At 36.5% G+C, this 26,242-nt stretch overlaps 3 protein-coding genes across 5 annotated transcripts in view; 1 reads left to right on the top strand and 2 right to left on the bottom strand.

Moving 5' to 3' along the window:
• Positions 1 to 7: 7 nt before the first annotated feature.
• LOC113064271 (NAD kinase 2, mitochondrial-like) lies at positions 8 to 6,540 on the bottom strand. 3 transcript variants are annotated; one of them, XM_026234950.1, is made up of 13 exons: positions 6,475 to 6,540; positions 5,598 to 5,741; positions 3,796 to 3,884; positions 3,619 to 3,707; positions 3,430 to 3,511; positions 3,263 to 3,346; positions 2,530 to 2,666; positions 1,729 to 1,816; positions 1,449 to 1,592; positions 1,304 to 1,359; positions 1,157 to 1,210; positions 798 to 921; positions 8 to 546 (listed from the first exon to the last, which is right to left on the bottom strand). In XM_026234950.1, exons 1-13 carry the CDS (start codon positions 6,484 to 6,486, stop codon positions 411 to 413), a joined length of 1,239 nt encoding a protein of 412 aa, XP_026090735.1. In that variant the 5' UTR covers positions 6,487 to 6,540; the 3' UTR covers positions 8 to 410. The 3 variants fall into 3 exon arrangements, with proteins under 3 accessions (XP_026090735.1, XP_026090731.1, XP_026090732.1); XM_026234946.1 differs by having other exon boundaries at positions 5,598 to 6,512; XM_026234947.1 differs by having other exon boundaries at positions 1,449 to 1,544; positions 5,598 to 6,512.
• Positions 6,541 to 7,527: 987 nt separating this feature from the next.
• Positions 7,528 to 20,151, top strand: gdpd4b (glycerophosphodiester phosphodiesterase domain containing 4b). The gene is made up of 16 exons (XM_026234945.1): positions 7,528 to 7,780; positions 8,439 to 8,638; positions 8,933 to 9,036; positions 9,236 to 9,329; positions 9,599 to 9,658; positions 9,751 to 9,849; positions 9,925 to 10,018; positions 10,141 to 10,286; positions 11,130 to 11,212; positions 11,321 to 11,471; positions 11,563 to 11,787; positions 11,939 to 12,096; positions 14,806 to 14,953; positions 15,037 to 15,119; positions 15,240 to 15,319; positions 19,472 to 20,151. The coding sequence occupies exons 2-16, from the start codon at positions 8,459 to 8,461 to the stop codon at positions 19,534 to 19,536; spliced, it is 1,770 nt and encodes a 589-aa protein (XP_026090730.1). The 5' UTR covers positions 7,528 to 7,780; positions 8,439 to 8,458; the 3' UTR covers positions 19,537 to 20,151.
• Positions 20,152 to 20,404: 253 nt separating this feature from the next.
• The window catches only part of myo7ab (myosin VIIAb), a 30,073-nt gene continuing 24,235 nt past the window's right edge, over positions 20,405 to 26,242 (bottom strand). Inside the window, exons 36-48 of the mRNA XM_026234942.1 lie at positions 26,093 to 26,217; positions 25,582 to 25,739; positions 25,324 to 25,477; positions 24,184 to 24,339; positions 23,998 to 24,103; positions 22,870 to 22,983; positions 22,553 to 22,640; positions 22,363 to 22,469; positions 22,099 to 22,284; positions 21,903 to 22,019; positions 21,662 to 21,745; positions 21,411 to 21,530; positions 20,405 to 21,280 (exon numbers count right to left, since the gene is read on the bottom strand). Of these exons, the coding sequence (XP_026090727.1) occupies positions 21,188 to 21,280; positions 21,411 to 21,530; positions 21,662 to 21,745; positions 21,903 to 22,019; positions 22,099 to 22,284; positions 22,363 to 22,469; positions 22,553 to 22,640; positions 22,870 to 22,983; positions 23,998 to 24,103; positions 24,184 to 24,339; positions 25,324 to 25,477; positions 25,582 to 25,739; positions 26,093 to 26,217 (1,608 nt within the window). The 3' untranslated portion in view covers positions 20,405 to 21,187. The remainder of the gene's footprint in view (positions 21,281 to 21,410; positions 21,531 to 21,661; positions 21,746 to 21,902; positions 22,020 to 22,098; positions 22,285 to 22,362; positions 22,470 to 22,552; positions 22,641 to 22,869; positions 22,984 to 23,997; positions 24,104 to 24,183; positions 24,340 to 25,323; positions 25,478 to 25,581; positions 25,740 to 26,092; positions 26,218 to 26,242) is intronic.

Raw genomic sequence — 26,242 nt, 5'->3', positions numbered from 1 at the left:
ATTTTTCAGGTTGCCGTTTCAGACATTTTTTATTTCTACATTTACAAAATACTTCTGTGCATGTTTGGCACAACAGTATTCAGTTATCTTTGAGTACACGATCTTAAACAATTGCATCACATTTCTAACACACTGATGGCTGATCTAGTGATGTGACAATATAATGCTGGTGTATTTGATAGGAAAAGTATTTAGTTTATTTCTGTATTCTACAAACAAGAGGATCATTTCAGCACACTCTACAGAAGTGTGAAATTCTGATATATAAATTTATATATATGTTCATTTCAACTGCAAACTCCATCCTCCCTTAAAACTGAGTGCTTAAAGAACCTGCTGTCCATCTCAAAGTCCGGCTTAAAAGACAATTATTCAGTCTTCAATAAATAGAGTTTGACGTGTCAAAGGATTTAATCAAGAATGACCGTTCGCAACAGGTCCTCCTCGTTTAAGCTGATTGTAGCAATGGCACCATCATTAAACTCGAAGGACGTCCCACCATCCACCACCATGCAGGCATCCCAGCACCTTGAGCGGACGCAGACCCTGCCCAAAACAAACATGAGCACAGTGTTTTCATCTTGCAGGCTTGTGTAGTCACAAACATAGGGAAAAACAGTTAATGCACTAGGTATTATGAATTAAACTAATTTTACAGCATTTATGGATTCAAAATGTTCAGATTTCATATCAGGTTATACAATTTTGAAATGTAAATTTTTTTTTCTGTAAACCAAGATTAATATATTATTAATACTTAATCTTTTTTCAGACAGTTGTGAGAAGTTGGAGCTCACTTTTTGGCAAAACCTCTTTGTTGGCTATTGGAAAATACTCTGTTGACTATTGGCTCCCTTATACTGAAGAAAAGTTTGTCCTCCTCTGGGTCAAAGATCAGCGACTTGTTGTATGTTTCAGTCACTGAACATAAAAAAAAAAAAAAGAGACCAATTATTTAATGTGCAGAATATAAAATGTATACATTTAAACTATTGCAACAATGAGGAAAAGTCATTTTATTTAATTTGACATTTAAACCATTTTTAAAATGTCATTTTAAAATACAAAATGATACTTCAGTCACTGAGCACACTAATAAGGAGTAGTTATAAAAAAAAAAAATACTTGTATAAACAAAAACAGACTTTGAACTTACCACTCTCAATGAACTCCCGATTTAGAGGAACATCCAAACCAGTTTTTAATTTACCTAGGGTACAGAAAAGAAAGATCATGCTTGATTAGAAACATATGTAATGGAGAATGTGTATAATATATTAACTTTTGTTTTTGAGTTCCTAACCTATTCTAAGGACATCCTCCACTGCCTGCTCCACGAGTTTATTAATATTGTAGGACCTGGATGAAGGAAGAGTTAAAGATTCTGTAAGTCTTGCATCTCTTGACATGTTGTGAGAGCACTTCAGTACAGCACTGCTCTGGCTCACCAGGCTTTAGATCCAGTTCCAGTGCAAATGCTAAGTCCTGAGCTCTTCTGCTTCTCCCACGGCCCGTCATCGATGGAGATTTCGTAGTATGAAGCCCTATGAAGCGAGAGGTTAAGATGGGGTTTGAAGGATTTATACTTCAACCTGTGGCAAACAGAAATCCACAAGTAAGGGGAGATGGGGGATGCATGGAGGAAAGGAGGAAAAGTGCTCGATGAAAATCAATGTTCTGGATGGCCACTGCTTCTTTAAATACTGAATAGTGGGTGGGGATGAATACCTGGATGACAGGGACTCCCCAATGAAGATCTCATTGAGCCCTCGGACAGGGAGTAGGTGAGGCCTTTCAGAACTGTCGTGTGTCCTACCTGTCACAAAAACATGATAGCGTTGTTATCTTTGTGCCTTCTGGAACGATAGTTTTTGTAGTCTATGCAACACAAAGATGCCTCAAACGTCTTCAGAGCAAAATCTTCTAGGAGTCATATTACTGCTTATTTTAAAAACATAAAAATATATATTTATATTTGGTCCACGCTATGTTATACTATTATGTAACATGTCACCTGCATTAAACAAGAAAATGCCAGTAGACAAAAAACTAATAATCTAATTCTGAAGAAAAGCTATTAAATAAAGACATCGAATTAAACGGAAAGTAAAACACTAATTAAAACTATGTTTATAAATTATATAATTATGATTATAATTATTATTATTATTATTTTTAAAAGCAAAATTTTCAGGCTGTTAAATTTTTTTTATTATTTTATTGAGAAAAAAAAAACATCTTACTCCTGTAATAAAGTAATAAAAATCAGCACAGCATATTTGATTATTTTTTATATTTAATATATAATACTTTATATTTAACGTAATCATACACAACACATTAATTTATATGCATTTACTTTCCAAAATGTCCCATTATTGCACTGCAACTAACTAATTCAATCTAATACAGAAATAAAATGATATTTTGCTGTGACATAGATCCTGGAAATTTCTGGACCGTATTTGCAAAAATAAGAAGTGTGGATCAGAGGAATGTTTTATTGAGATAGCAATGTGTACATCGTACTGCTCTGAGTTTGAGTGGTGATGCGGTGCGCCTTGCTGTGCTGCTCGAGGCTCAGCTGCAGCTCGTGCAGGTCCACTGGAGTCGGGTTGATCCCGGTGCCCTCCAAATACATACGGATACGCTGACGCCACTGCCACCTAACGGAGACAGTTACATTTTAAAAAACAGAAGGAATAAAAGAGACGGTAGAATGATGAGAAGAATAAAAAAGGGGCGGTTCTAAAGTGGCATCATATGGGTCAGGTTCAATGTTGCCTGTTACTTTTCTCCAAAGTTGTAAGGCTCCATCAAATCACAGTTATTTATGATTAAAGGATAATTAGACATTTAATTTTATAGAATTGGTTGGAGCAGATTTTTATTTGTATGCCAGGGGCTAATCATCAGAACTCATAACCTGTAATTCTTATTGGACAAATGGTGTTGGCACACAAACAAAAACACGTCCCTAGCCTTGAATACGGCTTAATGGGGGATTTGGCTTTCTAAGCTAGAAAGCACCTCCCCCAAGAGGAAAACCAATCCTTGTCCCATAAGAAATAGTTATTAGCTGCTAACATTAGCTTTCCTGTGGGCTACATTTATATCAATCTTATTTTTAATAAGAATTGCTCACTTGAATTAAAACTTCTTGAACTAGCAGTACTTTTGCAGAGTGCTTCTAGAAGAGGTGTGGAAGAAAACAACTGAGTGCAAATGGGATTACTGTGGAGCGTAAGTAAGAGGTACCCACCTGAACTCCCCCTTCCTGAGTTTCTGTAAGGCCTCAGAAAAGGCGTGTGTATAGTGCACAGGTAAACACAGGTGACCTTCTGACCTTTAGATACAAAAACAAACACAGCTACATTATAGATTTATAAAACAAATAAGAATCATTTATGATAAGGGATTTTTTATTACCTTTCTGGGTCTGTATTGACCCCCAATACAGGTTTGTTCTTATCATACACTTTACTGGCAACTAGTAGCATGGTGCCATCACCTAAGAAATAAACAAGTCTATTAGAATTTACCAAAAGAGAAAACTATTTCTCATGTGTAGACTGGAGTTAAAATGATCAAGCATTAAAGGCTAAACCTGAGCTTTACCTCCAGCAGAGATGATGGCATCAGCCCATCTTACTGTGTCCTCATCATACTCTCCTCTTTTGACAATGCGCACCTCAATGCCTTCTTTCCTACAAAAATGAAAGACGAGCGGTTTTGAAAAACTGTTTGAAAATTCCTTCAAATAATGTCAGTTTCCATTTCTGATCATCCTCTTACTGTAGGCTGTCCACAATCTGTCCAACATTGAAGGTGTGTACATTGTGTCTCTCCAGAAGCCCAATGTAACTGGATCCTTTCAGTGCAAGCTGTGATGACGATTTGAAGACAGGTCAAAAAAAAAGTATTAGATAAAATTATAGTTTACAAAGTTAACCCTTCAATACATCCAGATATATAAAGATACCATTTTTATGAAGATATTTGTTCATTTAATATCCAAATATAAAAATTTGCTGAAGCCATCAACCTGCATTATTTCAAATTATTTTAATAATCAGGTTTAACTGTGGAAAAAATACATTACCTATAATTCTGCAAAGAAACCTCCCCCATTCAGAAAATAGCAACAAGCTAAAGTGCGCCAAAATAACCCAAAAGTGCCCATCCACTCCCATAAAGCATAACAAATGATATATGCTGAATTTGGAAATCCACAAAAGTGTACTACTATTATTTTTATTTTTTGCCACTGAAAGATGTAAAAATTAGCAAGAGTACAATACTAGTGGGTGGATCTGAACCCAGCAATCAAGCCAGTTTTCATATGCACTCAAATGACTTAAAAATATTAGGGATGCACGATATTGGATTTTGGCCGATATTCGATATGCCGATATTTTCAAAATAATTTTGGCCGATGCCGATATCGATATATATACAAATTTTTCGCCTGATATATTTTAACTTTAATTTTTCTGAAGAGAAATCCATGTATCTCTTCTGTACTGATTCTACCATAAATGTATTATTTTACAAATGTAGACAGACATTCACATTTGAAAAACAGGTCAATTATTTTACTTGGAGAATATTGGTTTGGCTAATCGTCAGAAATATTCATATCGGCCGATACCGATGATGGTCATTTTAAGCGATACCGATGTTGTGCCGATATTATCGTGCATCTCTAAAAAATATGTATATGCATATTTTTGCAGTTAACGTCAAATATGTCAATAGTTGGATATTTCTAAATCGTTTTTAATTTAATTGCTATTTGCAATGCTTCAGGGGATTGTAGTTTGTAAGACTTTTCTATTTTTTTTTTTGTAAGCTTTATGGCTTAAATCAAGACTTTTTTTTTTTTTTTTTTTGGTAAATCCCTATGGGGAAATTGAATGGGAAAAATAATTCCTAAATCAAGGCTGCTGGAAAAGTATATATATGTATATGTATATATATGTATATATATATATATATATATATATATATATATATATATATATATATATATATATGTGTATATGTATATATATATGTATATGTATATATATATGTGTATATATATATGTGTATATGTATATATATATGTATATGTATATATATATGTGTATATATATATATATATATATATATATATATATATATATATATATATATATATATAACACCATCGCCAGCTGGTAGATTTTGAATCAGCATTTTGCATATTACTTAAATGTTTAATAAAATGTATGACAATAAAAATGCATACATGTATTGTACCTAAGGCTATAACACTATTAATCTACTGTTGTGTATACTACTATACACAAACAGTCTGAAAGAACAGTGTGTTAATGCGGAATGTATAGAACTGTGCCGTTAATATGTAGGGCAACCTTATTTGGGTTAGAGTAGACTATTAAGCGGGTTTACATTTCTAAGTAAAAAAAAATTAAGTAACACACCTGTGGTTAACATTACCTTAAGAGACTTTACGTCTATTTTTATACAGCACCCGCCCTACAAGCACTAACAAGATAAAGCGGTGTGTCTGATAAACAGGTGTATTCACCTCATCACAAATGTCTGCTTACCAACTGTTTAAGGTCCTCCTCGGACAGTCCCGCATAGCGATATCTCTGCTGCTCGAATTCATACCGCGTGGTCTTCGTCACAACAGCCACCTTCGCCGGTTTGAAGCCACATTCAGCTCGCGAAGCAGCTTTACACGCGGCGGTCTGATGAAAACACAGACGACTACAATAGCTCCCAGTGAAACCCGCCACTAGTGGATTTCCATAGGAAAGGGATTTCCTTAAAGCTCGGGATAGCATTATACTACCGCACAATAGTATTGGGGAAAATGACCAGAAACCACAAAATGAATTACACAATGAAAATAGTCAGTCATTCAGTGCTTGAATCCTGTCCTCCTCATTAAAGGAGCTTAAAGGCTTCAATATGCTGCAGGTGCTTTACGGAGTAAATAAAAGCAGTGTAAACTGCACTAAACACACAAGACTGATTTATCTATGGGATTGTAAGGTGTTAAAGTTACTTAATCAGCAGTATTCAGTGACTGACAGTTCACCTGCTAACAAAGGTATAGCACCTAATCTTACTTTTTAAACATATGACCACAGCAGCTCTGACTGACTTTAGCGGCTCCGTAGTGTCTGAAAGCACAGAAGGTCACGTTTTCTGAAGGTTTCGTGCACTATACCCTTTCTTAGTGTACGTGAACAGCTAGCTGATTAACGTACAGCTGTCAGTTTTAGCATGACAACCTGGCCACCAACTCTACCTCCCCAAGCGGTGACCGATCACATCCCCGTCTATCTGCCCTCAGACATCTGAACGACGGACAGCGCAAGTCTAAGCGATCGGAAACCCGGCGTTTAGCGTCTGCTTAAATACAGCTCTTCAAATCAAAAACTTCAGGCTAATAAAAACATCAGATCCCACACTCACACATGCCGCCATCTTTTAAGCACGTAGCGCTGACTCGGTGGGCGTGGCTTTGGATAGAGTTTTTTTTGTGCTAGTGTGTCCATTCTGTACGGGATCATTGAAGTCTAGGTGTCTAATACATCATATTTATGATTAATATCTCAACAATTTACCCTAAGATTTCTAGATAACAATTAAAAAAAAAATATTGCAATAACTTAAAACCATGATATTTCTGTAACACAGTTTTTTCCATAGTTGTTGACACTATGGAAAATTATAATAAAAAAGTTTCATGAAATGTAGCAAGTTCTAGAAAAAAGTACTTTTTATTATAGCAGTTATAATTAATAATGAACTCAGTGTTTTGTAATGTACCCCCTAGTTTTTATTTTTTTATGTAGCTTACATCATATTATTTTTTATGTTTATAGTTTATTGTTTAAGCTCAGTAAAAAAGAATCGAATTAATTGCTGGGCATTGTGAGTCCAATTAATTTTATCTTCTTGTATCTTCTTCCTTGCTTGGAAGGAAAGCTTGAGCTTGATGTTCAAAGTGTTAAAATAATGTAGAAGGACGAATAGTTCAGGAAGACAAGCTCTTTCATTCTAAAAACTTCTTGAGTGTGGAGAAATAGTGGTACCTTGGATAACTGCCGAACAGAATGCACGAGAGTTCTTGCCAACCACAATGAACTACATTGAACTCTGAAGCAAGATAGATTATAACCCTACCCTTTTTTAAAAACGTCCCTTCTTCCAGCACTTGACAGTGACTTAGGATATAGGATGCGTAAATAATTGCTATGGGAATTTTATTTAGGGCTCCACTGTGCTTGTCTTGTAAACTTGCGTTGCATTCGATTTACTGTTTAATAGACCAGTTATATATGTTTATTAAAAATTAATTGGTCATATCGATTTTTCAATTAATCAAAAATGGGTCTCCATACATCATATATCAGTAGTTTCCCACAGTTTCGTCAAGACGTAAATAAGCAATCAAAAATGTACGTGCACTGAAAGTGCAAAGCGGCCCTATTGTTATGCAAATTCAATTACATTTAACAGACGCGGACGCACAAAAACACTACCATTCAGTATCTCAGAGACACAAACCCAAGCAGAAAATGTTTTAATCTAGAACTCGATATTTTTTCACGCTCTCGTTCCCCATAACTGCAGTGCCACACAGTAGGTCAGTGAAGAAGCTACGGGGGGTATTTCCTTTCACTTGAGAAAGAGAAGCGGACAGCACACGGACAGCACACGGACAGACGGAGACACCGGCGCGCTTGACGTGACGGCCACCAGCTTCAGTTAATCGGTGAGATACTCAACCTTTGCACCCACAAACAACATTTTGGCACGATTACCATACTGAAAAGCGATTATGTAAACAAGTTTGTCGGCTAGTGTCAACGTGATGTCCTTTCTGTGGGCTGAAAGTGCATGAATAAATGAGGGATGTGGGACATTAGTGCTTCGCGTTATGAATACTTGTTTTGTTTCAAGGCTGAAAACTTGGTGTCTTCAGTATCTGTAATCTACTTCTTTTCAGTCACATGTTAATCAAGGCATAAGTATGCAATGCGTCTTGCTGTAAATAAAATACCACTGAAAAATACAAATTCTGACCGCTGTCCGGAAAACAGGAGGCGACAGTGAACGAATAGCAATTATTATTTATATTATAGATTCATTATTTAGTACAATTGCATCATTATTAGTGTTTTTATTTGTATTCTTTCAGGATGAGAGTCATAGCCAAGCGTTGTATAATCAGCCTGGCTTATGTAATGAAATTTAATTAAAATTGTACAATTGGAAATTACACTGGCATAGCTGAAAAAAAAAACATTATTAAAGTGACATTTTTAATATAACGTACTGATTATTAGTAGCTAACATCATCTCAATGCTTTAAACATAAACTGTAAAATCATTAAGGAATGAAAGTACTTGTTTTATTTATACATTGACAGAACCCTCATTCATCTCGCTTATGGGCGCAACACAGACCGAGCCAACCCTGAAGTTGGGAAAGCTGGAAATGGCCCGCCAGAGGCTGCTTCAGCGTTTTGAGCACCAGCCCTTTGTCTCCTGTCTAGCTGGACTCTACGGCTGTCAGTGGAGGCGTAATCAGCTCACACATGCTCAGCCTGGACACTGCTGCTGCTCGAAGGTGTTCTCGGACTTATAACTTATACTGCACATGCTGAGATCATTTAAAATGTATCTGTTCACTTAAGCAAGTTAACTCGATCGAAGCAAATATGCATTGCTTCTCACAGTAAGAGGAAATTTTGATGCAAAAAAAGTACTTCAAAAATTCCCTTATGAGGTTTTTTGTCCTTACATGCCCATGTGTGGTTATTATAGTAATATTTAGGTCAGGTTGAAATTGCAATGTTAGTAAACCAGTTATTTATGCATTATATAATGGCTTAAAAAGGCTTAACTGTGTTTAATCTTGCAGCTGGAGTGTGGCAGTTTTGCTCTGATCGTTCTGACATTTTGTCTCAGTCTGGTGTTCCTGTACTTCTGGAGTGAAGCACAGAATGACTACAATGACTTTGACTGGTTTGTGTCACACATAAAAGATATATTTTAGATATTTTATTGACTTCCATTATTCATTACTGTTATTTTGTTTAAACAAAGTTGTTTTCCAACATTTCTTTTAATAGTTCAGTAGACACATACATTTTTTAAAGATCGCTCAATTTAGGTAATTTAGCTGGAATACACTAAAGTAATATTTCTTCTGCTTTGCCTGCAGGTTTAATTTTGGTAACCTTGGCTTCTGGTTTCCATGGTCTATAGTTTTGTTGATTCTTGCTGTTTTTTTGTTCACTTATGTTGCTGTTTTGCTGGTATGTGCTTTAAGTAAAGTAATTCTCATAATAACCACTGTTTGAATCTTTTTTTTTTTTCAAACAAAAATAAAATTTTTTTTTCAAAAGCAAAAAACTCACAGTTAAGAAAATGTTAATGTTCTCCACTGTGACATTAAATGTACCTCTTGGATCATAGTTGTCAATGTTTTTAACTGTTTTGCCTTTCATTCTTAAAAGTCTCCATAACAAGTTACTAAAAGGTCCATCCGATAATCTGCTATTAAGAAATATGTTTACATTCACAGCTGCTGGCAGTTTGTCTTCTCTCAGAAGGCCAGAAGTTATATTTACATCGGTGTCACAAGGTAATTTCATCCACATCTCATCTGTGTAACAAACTAAATGTCTGAGATTTTATGCTTTACACTTTTAAATGGATGGTCATCTCTTTTGATAGATCGGGATCTCAGTGACTTTGATTCTCTCCATCGTGGCCTCATCTGTTCTCACAGATTTATGGAGCAAGGAGTGGAAGACTGTACTTTTATCTTTTCAGGCATGTTTCCTATCATTATATTAATATTGGAGCACATAACTGTGATATTTAATGTCCTCCTTTCCCATTTGTCAGGTAACTGCTCCATATCTACACATAGGTGGTGTAGTTTTAATGACCCTATTATCTTGGCCAATAGCCATGCATGTCTTCCGTATCAATATCAGAGGTAAGGATGATTTTTAGGTATAATATATTTCCAATTATCCTTTTTTTTAACCACCCTGATGCATCTTGTAACACAGAAAGTGCATCTTTGTATGGTGAATTCTCTGCCTGTGTTTGCTTTAGTGAGAGGGATGGCCATCACGGTGCTGTACATAACTGTTCTAGTGACTCTGTTCTTGGTTCCTCTGGGCATGTACTCCCCCTGCATTAAAGAGCGGAGCAGTCTGGGATCAGCTCCTGCTTTAATTGGACACAGGGGAGCACCAATGGTACATTTTGTTATTCTTCTTAGGCTTTTCTGGTTCAAGCACCAACCTTTGACTGTTAATGTTTTTTTCTATGTTAAGAAAATATTTTCTAGTTTAGGCAAGGCACCCCAGATGAGCAGGGTAAAAAATAACTACCGGTAGATATTACCATACTTCAATTAAAAAAAAAAAAGTTTTCTGAAATGTTATGTTTAAATATGCAAATTAAGAAATATCTTATTAAATATGCACTAATTTAGCTATTTTCCAGAACAGGAATCTGAACACTGGAGCCAGGTTCAAAATTCTTGTTTCGTTTTGTTGACATGTTAGAGTTAAATCATTTTATAATAGGGATTTTGGATATCTCCTTTTATCGCGCCATAATTCAGAAAATACTGTCAACAGTTAGCAGAAATTGTGTTTTGTGTTAGGAGTAAAGTGTTGTATAAAATCAGGAAAATTATATATTAAAATACACTGGAGTAAAAAAAAAAAAAAAAAAAAAAAGTAAAAGCCTTGTCTCAATGCATGAAAAAAAAAACTAATTTTGAGAAAAGTCTTTAAAGATATGTATAGTAAATCTACAAATGCAAATAGATAAAGTGCAGTAAAATAAACACTTTCTACTTATTTTCAGTAGTATGAAAAAATTACATTATGTACAAATGCAAATGCCAAATAACCCAAAACTTAAAATTGACCAGTGCATGAAAAACTTTGGCTTAATGTGATCAATTGACTCCTAGATCAGTATTTCCCAAACAATTATATCAAAACTGTAGCTGTACAACATTTATCAAACATGCAATGTGCCATGTGCAGACTGAAAATAAGCAACCCCTTTGTTTTATCATCTCTCAGCTTGCCCCTGAAAATACCTTCATGTCTTTTGAGAAGGCATTGGTAGCTGGAGCTGATGGACTGGAGACAGATGTAACTATCAGGTCACTTCTTTTACACCAAAGAAGCTCCAAAGCAAGCCTATTTTATTCATAATGCATCTTTATTTGAACAAAAAGTTCTCTATAACATTGTTTTGTCTCTTGCTGCAGTTATGATGGAGTTCCTTTCCTCATGCACGATAAGAACCTACGCAGGACAACTAATGTAAAAGACGTGTTCCCAAACTGGACACACACCTCACCTGCCATGTTTACGTGGAGAGAACTGCAGAGTCTCAATGCTGGATCCTGGTTCTTCTCTGTAAGTCTTCAGGATGCTTTTTTTACTCCTGAAAAATTGGTTGTTGTCTTACATTAAACAAAGGGTATTTTAATTATTATTCCCCACTCAGCAAGACCCCTTTGGGACAGCTTCATCTCTGAGCCCAGATGAACATTTGCAAGCTCAGAATCAGTCTGTTTGCACACTGAGGGACTTCCTGGATCTGGCTGCTCAACATGGAAAACTAGTGATCTTTGATCTATATCGGCCGCCCAGGGGTCACCCTTATAGAGATGCCTGGATATCCCGCACTCTAGATGTCATCAAAAACGAGTCATCCATTCACTCCAGTCAGGTGTGCCATTACACTGTTAAATTTTGGGGTTTACTCTGATAAATAAAACAATCTAAAAGTCTTTTCCTAAATAAGTTACTCTCTTGTGTCATGGTCTTTATGAAGATTCTATAAATTACATATTATACATGTCTGTTGTGTTTTTACCTAGGTATTGTGGTTGCCTCCAGAGCTCAGAGAGTTTGTACAAGAAATCGACCCAGAGTTACAGCAGACAACAGCGGATCTAGCACCAGTGGAGGACCTTCAGAGCAGACACATATCCAGACTCAACATCCATTACAGCTCCATGTCAGAGAAAGAAATCAGGTTCCAGTACATTATTTAAAATTATATATACATATATATATAATATATACATACAGACAAATCGTGGGTCATAGGAGGGGATGCTCCCAATCAAATTATTTAGGCTAAGCATCAGCATTCACAAACCACTGTCCACTGTTTTTCCACATTTTTAACAGAAAAGAATGCAATGAGCTTCATAATCACGACTTCATAAATGGGAAATAGGAAGTTTCCGATAGCACATGGAGACAGCAGAGAAGCGCTCTCGCTCGACACAGTGGAGTGCATTGTTTTGTTAAATTTGTGGTTTATTATTTTTAGTCATATGGGATGCAGTAACACATGGACCCTCCCAAAATATATTGTTTTATACATCTATCACTTTTGCAGCTCAGTAATATTCACGCAATCATGCAGCTCGCAACAGAAGATCTGCACTCCGGTGCGGTTAGCGCTCACTCTCACTGATCTATAAGGTGGATTAGGGTAATGTTGGACACTTTTTGACTTGGGCATCATAATTACATATAATGCCAAATGATACATCAAAATTTTATATCATTATGAAATCCCCAAGATGTTCCCTATCTGAATCAGAAGACATTTTTCAGAAATTGTAATTAATGGGCAAATGGCACATATATTTGTGCTCCTTGTGCCAAATCGTTTAAGAATTGATGCATTTTCTAATGTTGCACAGCTCATGCTCAAATCTGGGACACTATGTTTTGGCTTATAAACAGTGTTTGTTGTCTTCATAAGTCAAAAAAAATATTAACCTATATGTTAATTTATGTAATGTTAAATACAATTTTAAAAATTATTTAAAATAATTTATTAATTACAACAACAATAATAAACATGCAATGAGTCAAAAATGTAAAATTGAACTTAATAAAGATAGCAAAATAATTTAATAAACAAGTTTTGAAAAGATGTAAAATTTGGAACATGGAATGCCTTTAAAACTGTTATTAAACTTCTATAAACTTCTAATATATATATATATATATATATATATATATATATATATATATATATATATAATATATGTAATGGTAAAAACTATTCATAACAGAAATAAGCAGTCCTAGGCAGTGTTGGAAACTCGGCAGCGAAGACCAGGAGTCATCATCTTTACCTCAAAATATAATACACTATGTACATAACCTTAAATTTTCATGGGATGCTATGTCAGAACATAGGATCAGCATATTTTAAACAGATTCTTACATTTGTAATCCCACAGTCCCCCCTTTGAAAGCTCTAAAAACTCTCACATAATACGAATTTAAACCTTCATAAGTCCATTCTAAGGTTACAGGCACATATAATTTATTCTGTGTCTTGTCCTAGATTTATTTAGTTGTAATAGTTCTCTTTAGAACCATAACTGTTGACACATATGACATGGATGGTAACATGTCGCACAAACTACATGATGACACAGAAAACCTTGTAGCATTAGAGAGGAAGTCCTGATGTCCATGGAGCCTGAATAGCTGTGAAGTCTGTTTTCAGTAGTCCACTTCCCACGTAGATTCACTCAGATGACTCTTTGTCCTCATGAAGCTTGTTCATGGATGTCTGAACTGATGCTTTACACCTGGGGGGCACATATGGAAATGACTTCTCATGCACACATACCTGCAACACAAGAAAACAAAGAAACAGCAGACCAGCAGTATTCATGCAGTGAATAGTGATAGTGGTTTTAAGTCTGGTGATCGTATAGTGTTTTTCTCAATCTAGTTTTAAGTAATTTGACACCTATGGACCAGTGAGGTGGCGATACAACTACTGATAGGGGAAACCTATGAGGAAGACTTCACCACAGGGTTGGCCCCCGAGGCTGTTGCACTTTGCTTCTTCTCTGGGCTCTAGCCATCTCTCAATGGAAGGAAGTGACAGTCACCTTCCTGTAGTTTTATTTACAAAGTATCTTTCATCTTTATTGTACTTTACTGGGTAATTGAATCACTCACATCCCTAACAGTTAACACCTGAGCAAGCAGCTCCAACAGTTAGGTGAGTGGGGAGGGCTGCTTCAGACTGGACTGAGTAGGAATTGAGTAAAGCTGTTAATTTCTCCTAATGTCTTTCCTACACTCTTTCATCCAGTGTCCAGATTTACCACAGTAATGACAACTGCCCTCCCTCTTAGGATTTTTACGTTTCTGTCTGTTGTCTGTGTTGACCTGAAAGGATGCTGCTGCAAACTTTACTCTGGCTTTGACATCAGAGTCTCTTTCCCAAGTAGCTAACCTTTCCAAGTTGTTTTGCAGGCTTCCAGTGGACCATGTAAGATCTAAGAATGGCTATCAGATACTCTTTTTATATTCTCAAATCACCTTTACTGGCATGTTGTAGTTCAGAATTAACAGCAGACTGCTGAATTCAGATTTAGTTGGAATTTGTGACATCAACTGTGTGACTTCTGCTTGCGACATGTCATAGAGATGCATTTCGCTGATCAATACTTTTCTAAATCCAGAAAAATGTGTGCGCGTTGAGGGTAAGCTCTGGTATAGTCTCTCTATATCTTTAAGCCTTCTCTCTATATCTCTATATCTTTATGATAGTAAATAAGGTATGATAATGTGTAAAATGTTGAAGGCGTCTGAATCAATTTTGGTTTGATTATGTATACACACACACACACAGACACTTTGGAATGTATATATCATACATTGGGATATATTGTGTCTGACTTTTTATTGATTACAGAAAATACTCTGCTGCTAACATTAGCACCAACCTCTATGTGATCAGCGAGCCGTGGCTATATTCTCTTGCCTGGTGCACAGGAGCTGATTCTGTCGCCACTAATGCTGTTCACATCCTCAAGAACCTGCAAAGACCGCTCTTTCTCATGGTACATGACTCACATCTACAGTTCTCAGGGATTCGTCCATCCTTTATTCTTTTTCCTGTGGTTTTCCTCTCTGTTTCTCACAGACGCCAGATGAGTACAGGCTTATGTGGACTCTTACTGACATCACTTCTCTTATTCTTGTCGTGATTATCTTTGTGTTTCACTGGTGAGTCTGAGCACAGAATTTACCACATCTCACTGTGACAGTGAACATGTAGCTGCAGTCTGAAATCTTTCTGTAGTACAAAAGACACTATGTAGGCTGTTAATGGTGATGTATTTGCAGGTGGAGGGAGCGTGAGTTGGCTCTCAGTGTGAACAGCAGTTCAGTAATTGAGAATGGGTCCTACAGACAGTTTAGGACAGGTAAGAGGCATTTAACCTTTTAAATCACCAGAGTCAAATGATGATTGAATATTATTTGAATAGTTCACTCAAAAACTAAAAATTGCTGTAAATTTGATGAGTTTGTTTTTTCTTTCAAAAATTGTAATCAAAATACTCACCAGTCACTTTCTCGCCAATGGATCCTCTGCAGTGAATGGGTGCCTTCAGAAATTAGAGTCCAAACAGCTGATAAAAACACAATAATTCACAAGTAATCCACACGACTCCCGTCCATTAATTAAAGTTCCCCTATTATCCCATTTCGAATATTGCTTTTCAGGCAGTGTGTAATGTAGCTGTATGTGTATGTTAATGATCTGCAAAGTTGTAAAGCCGAAAGTGCACAATGAATAAAGTTATCGTCTCCCAAAAGAAAGAATCAACTCTGAACAGCCTAAACGCGTCATCAGTAATTCGAATCCCACGGCTACACATCACGGGGTAATACATTTGCATAATGCCCACCTATTAGGGCTGCACGATTAATCGAACATTATAAATTATGATTGTCAAGTGCATTAATCAGTAAAGCCGGTTCTGTGATTAGCAGTAAGTCTCCATCCAGCATTTACTACACTGAGCCATAATTCTCTGACAAGCTATGCAAAATTGCATTCATAATCGCAGACGATATAATTGTAGGATTATGAAATCGACTAAATCGTTTAATGACAGCTGTTTACGTATCTTCTTAGTGAACTTCGTAACAGTGTTGTAGTCGAGTCACCAACTGTCGAGTCTCGAGTCCCAGTGTTCGAGTCCGAGTCCAAGTCCGAGTCACCAAAGAAGAGTCCGAGTCGAGGCCAAGTCGAGTCACCATTACCAGAGTTCGAATCCAAGTTGAGTCTCGAGTCCCGTATTGGATATTATTTTTTAGTTTTTTGAGGAAACAATAGCAACCAACTGAGTTGGTAGGCACTGAAGTCCTTTTATATGAAGAAAACATCCTTAAATGTTTTCCTTAAAAAACATAATAAAAAAAAAAACGTCATTTATATCCTGGATGGCATTGGGGGGAGTAAATGATTAGGAAATTTTCATTTTTGTGTGAACTAATCCTTTAACACTGTATTACAAAAATACACTCTGCGAAAAAAAGAAATGTGAATTTTACAAGACACTGTATTTTAAAGATACTTAAAACATAAAAATCAATATGATATGCTAAGAGTGAGAGAAGAGAGAGAGAGAGGAGAAGAATTTTGATTTTTGAAAAAAACTATTTATAGAGAGAGTGAGTGTGAGTTGTGTGTGTGTGTGTGGTGTGTGCTGTGTGTGAGAGAGAGAGTGATTTAGCATGAGTGCGTTTGTATGGTGTTCAAGTGAATGTGTGTGTGTGATGGCATTCGCCTGGTCATAAAGCAACATGTAACGATAAGGGGCCGTTCAAATATCGCGTCTTTCGCACGCTCAAGTTAGTTATTTCTAATGTAGGCGCACGGTATGCACGCTCATAATGGAAGCGTATGCGCGCTCATGACGGAAGCATCCAGGCGCGTCCGCACCGCATCGAGTTAAAAACATCTAAACTTTTCAGAATGCCGCAAGCGCTCCGCGGGTCATGTTACAAGAACTAACCAATCAGCTTCATCCTTTCCCGCAATTGCCCGAGCACTTTGGGAAAAAAAGTCAAGTGAAAGTAAAGTGAGTGACGTCAGTGAGTGTGTTGTCAAGCAAAGAGATCGAGCGGTAGCAGTGTCTGTGAGGGAAAAGAATAGATTCCCTGCTGGTCTTGAGCACGAAACATTTTTTATATCATTTTTAGTCAAAAACAACATGATGAATGCTCAAGTCCGATTTTATATATCCCCGAGTCCGAGTCCAAGTACGAATCATCAGTCCGCGATCCTTCTGTGAGATGATGTGGCTTCTTAAACGAAATGATCAAAGGCACACAATATTTAATTGTATTCTAAGCAGTGATAAAAGTTATGTCGATTAGCATTTCATAATAGATAAACTTTATTATGATGACAATTATAATAAGAAGACTCCATAAACCATATATTGCCGTAGTTGTGTGTTTATTAGTCACGTTGAATCAATGAAAGCAGTTAAATCTTTTGTTTATTCAGCTGCATTTCCTGGATTTCTTCTTAGGGCATATTTTGGATTCTCCAGCGCGAGAGCGCCCTCTGGCCTTTGGATGGATATTTACTGTTGATCTCAGAATCGTGCTTCACTGAAAGATACGCATGACAATTGCTGCTTCTGCCTAATCGCGATTTATTGCCTTTGCGATTTAATTCCGATTAATTGTGCACCCTACCGCCGATGTTCTTCCCAAGGGCAAGGAACTCGACCGGAAGTTGAAGTCGGGTGGGGGCTGCCATCTTTTAGCAGAACTTCACTTGCGTTAGCATTCCCATTGACTCCCATTCATTTTGGCGTCACTTTGACAGCGAATACCTTTACATCTGAGGCGTTTAAATATCTCTGTTTGTCCATTTATTTATTTCTAAAGATACAACGAAAATGTATAAAGGGCTCCATTACTTCTATGGTTTACATTATGGCCCCGTAATAAACAGTTTTTGTAAGAAGAAATCAGGGCTAAACGATGCGTTTCATTAACCACTCGGCTCTCCTGTCGCATTACCCGTACAGACAGGAGGAGAGCTCGCAAGGCATTAACTTAATATGGCGTACTGGCGTTACATTTTAAAATACTATACAAAATAATTAATCAGAATACTTACTCCTGCTCACTCACTACAAAGAACTCCCCGCTCAAGCTCGCCGTCTCTGCAAGATTAACGATGGCAGTTTGCACGCACAGCTACTAGAAGATTTACATCTGTCAGACAGGTTGCTGACGTCGTCAAGCTTCGTTTGAGTCTGCGCGTCAGAAACGGGAAGTGCTAAAAAACGCTAAAACTGGGCTTCATTTGTCTCAATTGAGTTCCAATGGGGGTCGCTGTGTCCATTTCTTTTACTGTCTATGGTTCTTCCCCACCACAGACAAATGGACCCTGCCCTCAAACACTGTGCTGTAGCTTGTTTGTGTGGTTAACCTCATGTAGAGAAGACGGTGTGCAAGTAATTTTTTTACTTTTTTTTTTTTTACTTCCGAAAGATGAAACTGCAAAGAATCAGTGTTCAAAATATTTTTAAACCACTGTACCGCAGCAGTACAACCCGTATCATTTTAGTGTTCTCGTCATTTGAATGGCATATGCTTCTCTAATCTCGGAAGTGCGGGATTCACAAAACTCTTGTTCTTGAAAGATGGCTCAGTTATGATAAATAATAGATGTTTACATTTTCTATCGAGCGTTCAAAATACGGAACTAATGCAATGGCGTATCATTTCTGACATGCACTGTGCGTGGTAGACCACTCACGACAGACTGGCCCATCTGACCAATCAGAGCAGAGTAGGCTGAGGCTCACAGAAAGGAGGAATTTAGAGAGATTGAATCTTAGAGTATCATTGGAAAACGAGGTGATTTAAATGCATATTTTCAGAAAACAAAAGTGTTTTGACCTTGCCATACATGTAACCTATTGTAGGAGACTCCCAAAGCAATACTAGTAAGTAGGAACCTTAAAAATGGCATAAATATAGCCACTTAAACAATTTGTGAAGTGAAAAGCTGCATGTTTGTAACACACAACTCCATCATTAAGGCATTTAACTTTAAATCTTTGCTCAAGTCAAAATATGAATCTATAATAGTGCTTCCTACAGTGAAAAAGTCCGTCCCATGTTGTCCTCTCACTTCAAAATCCACAAAATCCATTTTCGCTTGTAAATGGTGCTTAATCTATCCATAGTTATTTCCTCATTCAGACGAGATTACATTTTCACTGTAAAAGGCAATATTATGGATTATTAGCCAAAAGCAATGGTTTTTAAATTAAAATGATGGATTTGTGTCTTACAAACACACAGCTTTTCACTTCACAGGATATTAATTGATGGATTGTAGTCGTTTGTATTACTTGTCCAGCTGTTTGTACTCTCACTCTGACACACTCATTCACTGTAGAGGATCTATTGATGAGCAAGTGATATAATGCTAAATTGCCCCAAATCAGGATTCAGGATGGGATTTTCATTTTTGGGTGAACTATTCCTTTAATCTGGATCTTCAAGACCATAATGCTCATCATGTTTCACATTAACAGATATGAATGATGTGTGGCCTTTATCCAACATGAGTGCTGATGACAAGCAAGAACCATCTCATTGAAGTGTTCTGGTTCATATTTAACCCCTTATATAAAAAAACTATAACTGATGCTCAGTTAAACCAGTATAAACCATTGTTTATGTGTATTCATTGAAATGTGTCTGCTGGAAAAAGACAGGCAGGCTGTCTTCACGTGATATGATGGGATACATCCAGTTAACAAATGCTAAGTTCTAGTGATTGATCTCGCACCTCATTTGAATTATGGCTTTTTGCAAGCCCCAGGTTTTATCAAAGATATTTCCACTTCAAGCATGAATGGAAATATTTGTCATGTTTATAAAACAGATTTTTCCTCCACTGAAAAATTGGTGGATCTATTGGATTTGTTTCATCTTAAGTAGTATTTAAAATCCATGTCATGGTTTTGGCTTATTACTCATGGTTTTGGCTTATTACTCCCAGACAATAGTTTAAGAGTCCAAGAGGTCATAAATCATTTTTATGCTAACGTTTTGTCCTTTTTGTCTTGTTCTTGTTTAATACACATCTAATTTAGTATCATAGTTAATCCTCACAAGATCATTCAGTGTAATAATTTTTTGGTTATTGCAATACGTTTAACTCATGTTTGTTTTTCTTCATTATTTGGATACTTTATCTTCAAATATTTAATACTGTGACAATCTTGTTATTTTTACTACTTGAATAAATCTTGTGTTTGATAAAAAGTCTGGCAAGAGCATATTGTTTTACACTGAGATTTGCAAGAAACTACAAAACCTTACACAAACGACAAATTGTGTTGTTATAACGTAAACCCATTAAAATATTTTTTGTTAATTTAAATAAAGCAAAATAAATTGATTAGTTGAAAACCTTAAACAAAAAAATTGGAAATGAATCTCATTAAAATAGCCAAGCGTTCTCATATGTTATTGTTTTATTTATAAACAGCAGCTTCCAACACAAGAAAATTGGAATGACCAGAATTACAAACTAGCATAACGTAAATTCTAAAAAAAAAGAAAAAAGGAAAGAATAAATAAATTGTGTTTAATTTATAATGATTGTTGTCATATAACTGATCATTTCATTAATAAGACACATTCTAATATGCATCTCCGAAATACCCGGTCAAGCATTTACAAAGGTGATAAAGTAATACTGTTCAGAAAAATTAAGAGGATATATATTTTAGACTGAATTAAATTTTGTTATCATTTCGTTAGTAAATTCATGAATGTATCAATCAGTTCAATAAGTGATGACCTAGAGGTCACAAAATGACCAGGAGGAGAATCTTGCAAGTCTAAGGAACAAAACCAAATTCTGCAACATTTCCATTTCTTTATAATGCATTTAATTGGCAAAATGAGATGCTCAAATCATTCACAAATTAAATAACTTAAATCATGAACTTGATCTGACTTGAATTTGGTATCACAGTAAAAACAATATGAGGGCCTGAAATTTAAAGGCAACAAGTGTTTTTGACTGTCAATTTATCGTGTTCTTCATTGACATTAAAACAAATGCTAGAAAAGAAATGCAACTCAACATTTACAATCAAGGCTCCAGCATGAAAAAGTAACACCACTAAAAGCCGATTCAGTTTATCTTCACGTATCAAAATGATGGATCTAGGATGCAGTAAGAACGGAGACTTTGTGCTTATAAATAAACAGTGCACTATCACAAGCCTTTCGTGTTACTTATTATCTACACGTGAACTGCGCTGCTTGGTCATGGTCGTCAACATCTGACTTATGTAAGACGTGAGAAGATCGTCCATCTTGTATCCCTGTGAATAGAAAGGAAAGTCAGTTGATAAAGTGAGCCACACAGCAAGGTATGATTGCATTTGCATTACCAAAGTACCATGGTATTACCATCCGATACCACCACAGTGTTTCATGCAAGGGGTGACTCACCAATGATGTCTCACACAGCAGTTTGCTGCCTCTAACCAGGTTACCAATGGTAATGTGGAAATAGGTATGTCCACTACTCCAGTTAGAGATTTTGGTGAAGGGATGTGTGCCCAAAATGTCCTGCAGACAGATGAGTAAATCCCATTCAATTTTGTTTTTAAACAAAGAGCCTAATACAAGTTTTGGAGTGTTTGACTCAAATGAGGGAGAAGGTGTCTTAGATTTGATTTGATTGTCCTGTGTAAACATACCTTTGTTTTTGGGTCAATGAGCGTAACACCATGCTTGTTGATCGCTATCAAGAGGACTTCTGGGAAATTTGGATCTGAGGATTGCTGTAGAAGGAAATCAAACCTCATTAAACCGCACTGCGTCAGTGTGTCGTTTTACACAACATAAGAAATCAAAATTCTCGAATCGAGGATTAGGTTACTTTGTTTGCTCGGCAGCACTTAGTTAATTCAACATTGCATCACGTTTTGACAAACTTGCCTTGACTTCAAAAAATGCAGATCCAAAAGTAGGCCACTTGTAAATGATTTCCAGAAACATCAGTTTTGCTTCCTCTCTAGATTTCCCTGAATGCTTATTGAAGTATGTAACGACCGGCTGTAGAAGAAACGGAGACATACACTCACTGCAGTGATTTGTGTATGTAGTTGTGATGTGTGTAGTGTTGCTTACTCACCCGTTTCCAGTCGTCGGGAGACAGCTGATGGATCATGTCCTGAGGGACCAGCTCCTTCAGCATCTTGGTGAAGTTATGAAACTGTGATTTGTCCTCTTCAAACCTCACCCTGTAAATGAGCGCAGCCAGCTGGAACGTCTCTTCGAGAGAACACTTGTGGTAGCCCCGCATATACTTAGGGAGCTCCTAAAGAAAGTTTAGGAAAACACAAGTGTCACACAAAGTGTTTAAAGGGAGCTTGAGTGCAAAGAGTAAGTTTTGTACCTGGAAGTAATGGAAAATGGAGTCAGCCATGGGATCTTTGCCTGGAATGGTGTTGGTCCACAGTTTCTTCATGAAAAACACTTGGTAGGTCAATGAAGGCACTGTGCCTATAAAACCAACAGAAGCATTAAGACCTCTGAAGTTTACACTCAATATAGTGATCATTTTAATGAAAAATACACATAATCACCATCTTTCACAGCTCTGGCCTTTTTGATCCAGTCTGTCAGATGACGAACAAAGTCAAAGAAGAAATCTCCTTCTGGCACACTGATCACCTGAAATGTTTAACCCAATATTGACATATCAAATAAGAGATTTTACATTAAAATACACACGCATTCTGACAGATAACTGCTGACTACAGGATATGTGTTTTAAGAAACTCTGAGGAGAAAGCTGTAACATAAAAATCACCTCCTCCTGAGATATTTAGTGTGTCATATAACCACGTACAGAACACCTTCGTCTCATCTGAACAGACATTCGACCACTCTGTAGCCTCACCTTGTCAGAAATTTTGACAAACAAGCTGAAGCCTTCAGAAGACTGGAGCATCATTCTGCCAGTGATGTTCAGACAGAAATCTTTGGCCTTTGTGCTCGATTCAACTTCAAAAGCCTATAAATAAAAACATAAATACATAAAGGATATTTGTGTTATGTGTGTTATGTGGGGAGTTAGCATGTAAACAAACAGTAGGAGGCAAAAAGCCTGAGACCACTTGTGTAAATCACGTAAAACAACATTTAAATTAATAGAATAAAATGAACGTTCCTGAAACAAATTAAACTATAAAAAAATTGAACGTTGTTTATTTCAGGTAGTTGCAAAGGCAACATTTCTCATTTTTAGTTAAGTACTAGTACTAAAATAATAAAAATAATAAAGTGCTTAAATACTAAAAACTAAACAAACTGAAATTAAAAATACAAATGAATTACTAAATAGACATATTAAAACAAAAACATAAAAAATAAAATGACAAACAAACACTAATTGAATTGAAAACAGAACATTTAAAAATAAAATCTAATTCAAACATTAACAAAACAAAACAAAAAATTGATATTAAATAATATTATTTTATAATTTAAAACAAATGTTTTCTTTACAAATGTAATTGTAATACTTTAATATACTAAAGGAAAATAAATGTTATATAGTAACCAATTAAAATTGGTTGTACTGTCAGAATATTACAGTACACAAATATCGCAACCTTTCTTCTACAATTTAATATTATTATCTACAGTTCACGGATTTATATACATATTTATGTGGTGTTTGTTATACTGCATTGTCAATTGCATTCCATGTCTACCACATTTGCATGTTTTATTTTAAACCAAAAAAAAAATGCAGGCCAGATTTCAGCTGTATTTAAAACAGTCTTGAGTCTATTTACACTTCATCTCTCTTCTGTCAGTATCTACAGAGGCACCACATAACTCTGTGCTTAACTGAGGATTCAAATGAGGTCAGAGCACTATGGGACGTTCACTCTGTTTCCTCAAAGCATAAATAAACACAGCCAAGCATGAGAGAGAAAGAGAATGTTACCCCACAGGAGGCTGGAGACAATGTACACCACAGGCAACAGATGCTCGCCTAGAGTTAACATTAAACTCTCACCTCATCAGTGTCATCAGGGAAGTACACTTTGTGAAAGATCTGGGTAGTTTTGTGTTGAATGGCCTCCACCTCTACGAGGTGAGGAGGATACTTTCTGGATCCATTTCTGTCCGTGAGCAAAAAAAGGTTTTAAGGGAATTCAATACAGAATTGGAGATGGATGCTTGTATGTGCTGTGAGAGTTACCGCAAGGCTTTCTGCAGTCTCTGCATACAGTCTGGTGCGACTGGATGATGTTTCTTGGATTGCAGGAACTTTTGGACATGAGGAAGCAACATGTTACTGGGAGGAAAAAGCCCAGTGCAGAGCCAGAGAAGCTCCCAGCCCTTCTCCTCGCTGTATCTGAACACACAGAGCAGCTGTCAGCTGAGTCAGAAGGCAACAACAATGTTAACATTGTTAATGTGAAGCAGCTTTGGTCATCATTTGCAAGCTAACCACTAGGGGACAGATTCATACAGATTTCTGAGCTGTTTTCACAGTAATGGGTCTGTGGCTGTGCATAACCTGCGAACAAACATTTTCATGCACAATCAATTTATCGAAACATTTGCATGTACATTTAAAGCTGCAGTAGGTAACTTTTGTAAATATATATTTTTTACATATTTGTTAAACCTGTCATTATGTCCTGACAGTAGAATATTAGACAGATAATCTGTGAAAAAAATCAAGCTCCTCTGGTTCCTCCCAGTGGTCATATTGCCATTTGCAGAAATCCATCGCTCCCGGTAAGAAATCAACCAATCAGAGCTGTAGTCCGTAACTTTGTTTGTGTTCAAAATTTAGAAAAATGTATATAATAAGCAAGTACACCATGAATCCATTTTCCAAACCGTGTTTTTAGCTTGTCCTGAATCACTAGGGTGCACCTATAATAAGTGTTTATATTCAGACTATTTTAGATTGCTTCGGGGGTACCGCGGCGGAGAAACCCAGTACCTTTGTGATTCTTCATAGACATAAACAGAGAAAAGTAGTTCCGGCTACGATGTTCTTCCGCAAGACGCAAGCAGTTCTGTTTATTAACCGCTAGAGCGTCAAAAGTTCCCTACCGCAGCTTTAAGATCAAATTCAAAACAAAATCACACATACGCAAAAATAACCTTTTTGTATGAAATTAATAGTAAGAAAATATAAAGTATAGAAAGCTAATTAATAATAATGATAATATTAATAATAATAACAACAATAAATGTTATATACATCATTTTTTAAATATAATTTTATAATAATAACAACATAAAAATATATATATAAAAGTAATAAAATACTTTTAACAGACTTGACTTTACGCTGTATCAGATACAACGGGGAAAAACCTACTTAACATTATTCTCGGTCAGCTGCTTGATGATCTGACAGAAGATTTCGTCCTTCAGAGGTTCAGCCTTCAAAGCTCCCTCAAAGATCTGATCAGTGAGCTCGTTGACTGAACGGCTCCTCTTCGAGGGGTAGTCGCCCATGTACTTCATGATAGGTACGCCAGAGTCAAGGGCCAAAATGAGGGAACTGCAGTTATAGAGTTCACACTAATAACTGTTAAAATGTTATGAAGTTAACCCTATTAGATGTAGAGGATATTAATAAAGGCCTGGCAGGCATCCTGGGACAGCTCTTCATGATTGAGGACTTTTTTCAGCAGAGGCTGTTTGAGAGGTTCTCTGGTGCAACACCACAGTTTATCCTTCCCCCTGCCTTTATTGATGATCACACGACTCAGTGTGCTCTTGGAAGGCGGTCTAGAGGATGGAAAGATACCAGGAAATGCAATGAATCCAGAATTTAATAATTAATAATAATAATAATAACAATAAAAAGTTAATGCAATGAAATTAACATGCACAGTGATGAAATAGAATCATAGGTGTGGTGCCTGACACAAATATATTGTGCAGTTAGGGTTAGGTTTAGGTCTAGGTTTAACTAATCCTTGAATGTTATTGGCTAGTCAGTTAGATGCTGACTAACTGGTCCTCCCCTCTAGAAGTAAACCTTTTTGTTTGCACTAAACTAACTTTTCTCCTCTCTAAAACAATAGTTTTCCATTCGGACATAGCAAAAGGTGGAAAGGTTGTGAAGAAGGTTCAAACACCTGAAGTGATCATAAGAGAACTCCTCCAGAGTGTACGGCTGAACCTTCTCCCCACTGTCCAGCAGATTCTGATGGGACAAACTGATGGAGTCCTTACGCTGGTCTGGGGACATCGTAATCAACGACTGTAAGAAACAGAAATGAGAAGGT

The sequence above is a fragment of the Carassius auratus genome, chromosome 46 (assembly GCF_003368295.1).
Source record: "Carassius auratus strain Wakin chromosome 46, ASM336829v1, whole genome shotgun sequence".
In the NCBI taxonomy this organism is placed as follows: Eukaryota; Metazoa; Chordata; class Actinopteri; order Cypriniformes; family Cyprinidae; genus Carassius; species Carassius auratus.
Note: the sequence above shows the minus strand (reverse complement) of the source record. Positions and strands in the feature narration are given on the sequence as shown.

Excerpts from the sequence above, each read along its gene's own strand:
- LOC113064271 (XM_026234946.1), bottom strand. The coding sequence starts at position 5,837 with ATGCTATCCCGAGCTTTAAGGAAATCCCTTTCCTATGGAAATCCACTA. Across the intron at positions 3,885-5,597 it reads AGGAGGACCTTAAACAGTTG|CTTGCACTGAAAGGATCCAG; the intron begins GTAAGCAGACAT and ends TCGTCATCACAG. Across the intron at positions 3,512-3,618 it reads TGCCATCATCTCTGCTGGAG|GTGATGGCACCATGCTACTA; the intron begins GTAAAGCTCAGG and ends TTTATTTCTTAG.
- gdpd4b (XM_026234945.1), top strand. The coding sequence starts at position 8,459 with ATGGGCGCAACACAGACCGAGCCAACCCTGAAGTTGGGAAAGCTGGAA. Across the intron at positions 9,330-9,598 it reads CTTATGTTGCTGTTTTGCTG|CTGCTGGCAGTTTGTCTTCT; the intron begins GTATGTGCTTTA and ends TTACATTCACAG. Across the intron at positions 12,097-14,805 it reads ATGTCAGAGAAAGAAATCAG|AAAATACTCTGCTGCTAACA; the intron begins GTTCCAGTACAT and ends TATTGATTACAG.